The following is a 7,912-nucleotide window of genomic DNA, read 5'->3' as shown; positions in this document are numbered from 1 at the left end:
TATAATGAGGGTTGGGAGGAGTTTGGTGCACAAAATTTTTATGCTTTGATCTCCTTGGCATATGAACAACTTATCCTACATTTATTAACCTTATACTTTTTTTTTTCTCCCCTCGAAGACTAGTGATGTTTTGCCAAGCTTGGAAGAACAAGGGGTGCGCCAACTCTATCCAAAGGGGGCTAATGTTGGTAGGCTACTTTTTACTCTGCTATGTTCATTTTGCTCTGTTTTAGCTTAGGGGCTGATCTTTCGACTGTTATTAGGCTGATTACATTGACTGTGTTGCATGGGAAAGTACTTGATTGGTCACAAAAGGAACTACGTGGCACATACCAGAAATGATAATAAATTTTTTATTGAACCAGACAATGTTGGTTAACTTTACTAAGAAGCCAACTTATAGGGGTAGTAGGGCAATGCAAAATACTATTTAGGCACTGGGAAACTATAACATACTCCCCTCAATCAAGACTAGACGTTTGTTAAAGTTTTTAACTAGTCATCTGCAGACAACCCAATAATTAAGCAGGCCCAACTCCACTGCAAAATTTAGCTCATTGGAGGAGAGTTTCCAAAACACTTGTTAAGGCGATCTACAGACCAATGTGAGAGTGAAACTTCAACAATGATGTAATTTTGTGATTGCTTCATGAATCATGAAGGCTTGTATTGTTTTGGACTTGTGCATTATTGCTTTTGCTGATTCATGCTTAGTAATTTAGATGTTAAGCTTGTTGATCAATTTCTTTGGGAGCCCGATGTTGGATATATGATTGTTGTTCTCTTACTAAATAGAAATCAGATTTACATCAATTGCATGGAAATTTACTGTAAGAAAGAGTAATTAATCACTGAGCCACTAACATTAGAGACAAGATCAATTACAATTTTGCAGTTTATACATGCACCTGGTTAAACAAGGGTAATGAGTCCTCTAGTTAGCGGTATGCATGTGACCAGGTCTACTGCTTTGATCTTATTTATTAAGTTGATTGAATTTTCATCATACATAACATAATCATCATGCAAAATTTTAAAGCTACTACATGCATCCACATTGTACAGTGAGTAATTTTAAGACGAGAAACGGTTCATGCTGCATTTTCTCTTCCATTATAAGTTGCCCCAGCATAATCGATGATAAGATTCTCTAAATCATCTTGTATTCCATATCATATTAAAAGATTATGATCTTGTATAGATTTCAAGAAGGAGCTGAGATCACTGAATGGAGAATTGCAGCTACACATTTTGGAGCTTGCAGATATTCTTATTGAGAGACCATCGCAGTATGCAAGGAGAGTTGAAGAGATTTCAACTGTATTCAAAAACTTACATCACCTTTTAAATTCCTTGCGACCTCATCAGGTATATAATCTTCTAAGTATAAATATATGCGTGTAACTGTCATGCTGCTGTTCCTTTTCTTTGTCATTAATTATGTTTGTTTACTCTGTAGGCAAGAGCAACATTAATTCATATTTTGGAACTTCAGATTGAGCGTCGTAAAGAAGCAGTGGAGGACATAAAGAAGTATGTATTACATTTTCTTGATAGTCTTTTTAAATCGAATTGAAACCCTGGAACATATTCCTTTGTTCACCATGTTGAAATGACATTCTTCTTTCATGTGAGCTCTCGTTCTTATGCAACATCACATGCCCTTGCATTTAGGCTTTTAACAATTTAGTTGATTTTACCTCGTGTGAGCTATCGTGTTCTCAATAATTTTGACCAGTTTACCCAAGTTAGTTCATTCATTGCTTGTACTTAATCCTTGCATTAGATGCTTCCTTCTAGTTGGTATCCATTGGTCGACAATCACATCCTCTTTTACCTCTCCTTTAGAATATCTTTGTAAACTATAAATTCAATAATGATACTTAAAACCCCCCCTTTTTTGTGTCAAAATTTAGACACCATCATCCCAGCCATTAATCATATATTGTGGGGCCATAAATTTAATCTCCATACAAGATTGATGGTTGAGATGTTGTCTAAACTTTGACACCAAAAAATAGGGTCAAGTATCATTGCTCCTAGAAATTTCTGGAATCGAATAATATTTCTCAATAAAGTCTAATTACCTGCTTCATATTTCATTCATGGAAAGCAGCTTTTTATTAAAGTATTTTTGGATTCCTTTGATGACATAAGTAGCCACCTTGCTAATAGCCCATAATTTGTGATAGATCCCTCTACAGTTTGTGATCAGTTACTGCTGCATGGATAATAATTTAGCTAATAGAAACAATGAGAGATATTAACTGTCATTGCTGTGATGATTTCTGCTAAGGCCCCCTTTATTGTTTTCACATTCAGAATTCTTGACACGGTTTCCTATCGTATGAGACTGCTACTATTAAATTGTAGAAGACAATTCTAGACGTAACCTTGCGTTAAAAAAATGAAATTGCAGTGCCTTTGAAACTTGATCTAAAGTTTAACTGTGAATATTCTAAGCTAGTTGCATTAAATTGATTGGGGAAACACAATTCACCAATTCACCTAATGTTTATTGTCTGAATTCTAAAGTAGTCCTTGGTACTTTAGTGTAACATTTAGGTTCTATAATGTAATACCCTTTTCTTAAAAATGTTTTTTTAAGATGGATTATGTAGTATAATTGCTAACACATGCCTCTGCTTGCTGTAAATGTTTGTCGTTGGTATTATTTTCTTTCTAACCATATGTTTCTTTTCAGGAGAAGAGAAGAGGCACGAAGATTACTTAACGAGTCCCTAGCAACACTTGATGATCAATAGGACATTTTTCTGCACTAAACCAAGTTAGTAAAGCTGATCCTATCTGAGAAATTAGTGTATTTATAACCTTTTAGATTTTCTACTTTATACATGTGGTCTAGAATTTAACGCAATGCTTGTGATGTTAAATCTATTTCTGGAGTTGCCTCGAAAATTTTCGGTTACGTTTGTTTAGTGTTTTTATTTTTTATTTTTATTTTCACTATTTTTTGTTTTTAATATTTTGCAAAAATAAAAAATAAGAAATGGGTGAAATAAAAACATGATTTTATTGTTTTTACTGCTATTTTTTTCTTCACACCCGTACTAATTCTACACGCTTCATTTTTCTTAATTGTATATTGAAACTTGTTGCTTTCCAATTAATGGTATATTGACACTTTGACAGTAGTCTAGTATGTTTAAGGTGATTAATAATTCAAAATGCTTTCCAACTTCGAAGTCAGGGCTAGACAATTTTGAAAATTTCTTAAATGGGCACTTTTTTATTATGGAATGTAGTTAATTTATACTATGTTTATTTACAGTAATAATGATGCATATTAGTTTATATTTTTAAGATCAGTAAACCATCAATCGGGAGTCTTAGAATAATTTAATCATAAAATTCATTGCCAGAATTATTACTAACCTCACTGCTTAGTGATCAAAATTACACTTGTTTTTGTGTATCCAACAATAATCACACTAACCAATCGACAACATCCAGCTACGTGAGAAACACGATTTTTTTTTATCGTTATTCAGTGAGCCTAACTTGAACCTAACTTTATCCTAATAACTAACTTATAGAGAGAAGACTGTCTAAGCACTTAAAAAGACTTTTTTTCCTCTTTCTTTTAAAAAAACATAAAAGGGCTCAATACAACAAGATGAAACATAAAAAAAAAAAATGAAATACAAAAGCAACTCATATAAAGGGAGAAAAAGAATTTCAATTGTTTAGTCATTTTTTTGCATATAAGAATCATTACTACTTCATTCCTTGAAGTTTTTTATTGATACAACAACGATCTTCGCAACGTTTGATGTCTTGTTATGAAAAATTCATTCATTCCCTTCTAACCAAATACTGCAAATGAACAGAAAACAAACCCCAACCACTTCTTGCATTTTTTCTCTTCATTGCCACAGCTATCCATATTTCAAAATAACATAACGATTATTTAGCTACTTAGTGTGAAGCTTCACCTATACTGATACAAATATTGAAAAATGAATACAAACAATAGGGAATCAAGAAATATCTAATACAACATGTATTGGCTCCCTGCCAGTACTTTCAATTATTTCTAAGTATAAAGTGCTTTCTAGTTTCTATTGCTGATATCAAGGCAACAATTTTTTCAGAAGTTGAAGATCGCTTCCTTGCCCCTTTGAAATCGAAGGATGACGAGAAGGTCCGCCCTATCTAACTGAATTGGAAGTTAATACATAACTGAATGTCATTGAACAACTTGTACAAGTCAGCAACAAAAGCTAGAGATCATGTTTTTGTAACAAGGAAGATTTACATGTATAATTTGTAAGGTTTGTTTACAAGAGGATACATATAATCCATGTTTATTCTCTTTACAAGAAATTGAAAATATATAAATTAGCAACATTCTTTAAGAGTCCATTCAAAACCTTTTGGATGGTAGAAGAAGTTGGTAACAAAGAATCAGCCCCTCACAGCACCACCATGCCTTGGATCTCTAAAATGATTCAGAAGAGACAGGGCCTAAACAGAACCAAATCTCAGTCACCACATTTTGTAACAAAACAAAGAAGATAAAGAGAAAACTTCTCTTTAGCCCTTGCGGTGCCTGATGGTGATAAAGCTACTAATGGTGGAACAGCTCCTTCTTGGAGTACCATGTTTAAATGTAGAAGAGCTGCTGCTGCATTCTCCTTTCCTCTAGTAGAACCCAACTCAACAACCTCAACCAGAAGAGGAATGCCACCTTGCTGCCCAATCGCAGTTCTTCCACCAGTATTGTGGCCAGATTTGCTAGAACAGCCACAGCCTTATCGACCATTCCAGCTGCAGGGTCCATCAATTCGATCCTTGTTTTCGTGAAATAAAGCAGTGGAAGCATCTTTCTTACCCCTTGGAGTTCCATTACTTAATAACTCAACCAGAGGTTTAATAGCCCCAGCCCTCCCTATCCTGATCTGGTTATCCTCAACCACCTGTCTCTGTTGTTGTCATTGATTGATAAGTTAAGAAGTGCTGTAACAGAGTTTTCTTGGATTGTTGCAATCACCCTGTATGCCTTGATGAAAATTTTCACTAGAGTGTTCACTGGAATCAGAATCAGTTCTTACATGGTTTTGAGATTGAAGCTTCCCTTCTAGATGGTGAAGTTGATGATTGGGAAACTAAATCCACACTTTCTTCGTCTGAGCTAGCAGATGATATTCTTACAGGATCCACATGCTGTGCATTATCCACGCCACGCCACTAAAGGAATCTTCTGGAGTTGAAATAGGATGCAATGGTGATGTTTCCACTTGGTGGTTTGCACTGAAAGAAGTTCTAACAGTTGATTCCTCGATTGAACCAGACTCAATAGATCCATGAAGGAGAGATAGTTGATTTATGTTTGTGGACTTTACTGGATCAACTAGTGTCACATTGTTTGTTTCGCACCAATTAACAATTAATGCTTTTACAGTGTAGTTAGGTATTAGATTGGAATGAACCAGAGTCTGACTGAGTCTTTGGACAAACCATGAGCCCAAGATCAATCCAGTCCTTGATGAAAGCTCGCTGCCTCGCTCATAGGTTTGCCAGGATGACACAATGACTGGATCTGTCATCAATTCCAAAGAGAGAGGACAGCAAAAATCAGCAGGTACCGAATCCGGGATAGAGCTCTGAGCTTGCTTGAGAATGATGATTCGCTCATGCATTCGATCAATATACTCGGCTTCTGCAATGTTTTCAGTTTGTTCAGCATTCTCCTTCAACCTTTCAAGGGCCACAGCTTCAATCAAAACATCTTGATTAGACCTTAAGTCGAGGATCTCGGCAATATTTGCTAGAATCTCAGAACTTGGTCCTTCGTCTTCCAGTTGTTCATTTATAGCTTCCTTAATGATTGATGTCATGTCATACCCCAAATCATCAGGTAGACATTGCTGTGAAGCCCTCAGCTTCTGCAAAATATTGAACCCTATAGACTGAACTCTAGCTATCAACGGTTCAGCTTGCATCACCTAGTAATCAAGAAAGAGGAAATAATGATAATCAACACATACTTAACAGGAAAACTATACAAGAAAGCAGTTGGTACTCATCAATCACTGCAAATATAAGCTCAGCTTATTTTATGAGTTCTAAAATTTAATTTTGGAGGGATAGGAAAGGCTTAGAGAGTAAAATAGATTACTTCAAGCCCTTGCTTTTTCCTCCATTACCTTTCAAAATCAAAACCCAAGATCACACCTTAAAATAAATATCTCTTCTCTATCTGTGAATTAAGGGATTTAATGAGGACTTACAAAGTAAAATTTACTGGATAGTGGATGCCAATTCTCGGAAAGCTCCCTCAACTCATCAACAGACTGACCAAGTTCCTCAAATAACTTTCTAAGCTCTTCATCAGCAGATATATCAGAATGAACACTGGTGTCGATAATTGGCTTCAACAACTTAAGTGTCTGCTATGCACTTTGGCAATACATTGATACAGGTTTTGAGTTCATATTTTCAGAAAATGATGGATGCAAAAATGAGGATATGCCATTGGAGAGCACATTTAACAAAGATATGTCCATAATACCTGTATTAAGAAACAAAAAATAAAACACTTGCATCAGTTTTGAAATATGTGTAACAAAAAATTAACATTTTCTGGAGGGAAATTTATCATTTTGTTTCTACTCCAAGAAAATACATAAAACCATCTGAACAACATATTTTTCTTCAACATGTGCTATTGCTACTTTCTCTCTGATAACTTATCCTCCTCCAATCTCATCTAAAATCCTCCTTGATTATCCAGACTTGAAACCAGCTACGTAATCATTGGCAACCAAGAATAACATAATTAAGCTGAACTCAACTCAACACAACTCAGCAAAGAGTAAAAACAGATTCAACTATGTTTATCATATCAAACTAGAACTTAACAGCTAATTGAGAAAGGAAAATTGTCAAGCTTTCATTTTTCATTGAGAATCAAGAAACAGAAAACACTACAATACACCAAGCAAGATCATCAAAGGGACACACAACCAATCAAACAACACCAATACATACAACTGAATAAAGTAGCAAAATTAGAACTTTCAAATGATTTAAACAACATTGGGAAGTATAACAGAAATAACATGCGGATTACCGGAGATATTGGATGAAACAAAGAAAGAAGCGTTGAAAAGAAAGAAGCCATGATTCTCTAGTGCATGGGAATATCCATTAGACTGCATAAAGCAATTTGGGAATTTTCTTATGTTGAATGATTTTTCATTTTCTGAATTTTGAAAACAACATTTTGAAGTTACAATCTACTATACATATCAAACAAAGTATAAAACTATGCAATTTTAATGAGTAAGACATTATTTTTCAATTTGGGTAAGAGATTATCGATACAAAGAAAAGCAAAATAAAAAAATATGAGATTGAAAATTTTAAATTTTTCTAACACAACACATGATATAAGTGACCTTTCGAAACACTAGCTAAATTCTGCTTTGGCTTTGAGTCAAGTACCTGTTCCAATTTGTAATATAATGTACTCAACAAAATAAATTATTTATTTTTTATAATAGCAAAATAAAATTAAAATAGAACATATATAGGTCTTTAGTGATACTTCTTTTTGTTCATCATAGACAAACAAGTAAATTTAGATACTTCTATTCAATTCAAACAAATAATAAAATACAGAATTTATCTAATTTCAGTACATAAAAAAGAAGTTAGTAATTTTAGCAAAAATTGCATGGTGAATGACAAAAGTGAATTTATGGAGAACTTAAAGACGGAGAGGAACTCATTGAAAGAGCTCCAATAATGACAAAAGCATCTGGGCACAAGAACATGAAATAGATAGAAACAAAAAAGATTTACTGAAAAAAAAAAAAGAAAGAAAAAGCACAATTGTAATGGAAATGATGAAAGAAGAGAAAATATCATGTAAAAAAAAAAAGAC

At 34.0% G+C, this 7,912-nt stretch overlaps 1 protein-coding gene and 2 pseudogenes across 3 annotated transcripts in view; 1 reads left to right on the top strand and 2 right to left on the bottom strand.

Annotated features, from left to right (window-relative positions):
* LOC107646193 (mediator of RNA polymerase II transcription subunit 7a-like) overlaps positions 1-7,912 on the top strand; it is an 18,067-nt gene that overhangs the window by 2,305 nt on the left and 7,850 nt on the right. For 2 of the 3 annotated variants that reach the window (XM_021104266.1, XM_016350397.2), the window contains exons 3-6: positions 119-188; positions 1,202-1,368; positions 1,460-1,533; positions 2,705-2,788. In XM_021104266.1, the coding sequence (XP_020959925.1) occupies positions 119-188; positions 1,202-1,368; positions 1,460-1,533; positions 2,705-2,765 (372 nt within the window). In that variant the 3' untranslated portion in view covers positions 2,766-2,788. Of the gene's footprint in view, positions 1-118; positions 189-1,201; positions 1,369-1,459; positions 1,534-2,704; positions 2,789-4,115; positions 4,332-7,912 lie in introns of those variants that run through there. The other variant, XM_016350396.2, reaches the window with a different exon arrangement.
* Positions 4,255-4,952, bottom strand: LOC110262383 (annotated as a pseudogene).
* Positions 4,255-7,481, bottom strand: LOC107646677 (annotated as a pseudogene).

This window comes from Arachis ipaensis, chromosome B06, assembly GCF_000816755.2.
Source record: "Arachis ipaensis cultivar K30076 chromosome B06, Araip1.1, whole genome shotgun sequence".
In the NCBI taxonomy this organism is placed as follows: Eukaryota; Viridiplantae; Streptophyta; class Magnoliopsida; order Fabales; family Fabaceae; genus Arachis; species Arachis ipaensis.
Note: the sequence above shows the minus strand (reverse complement) of the source record. Positions and strands in the feature narration are given on the sequence as shown.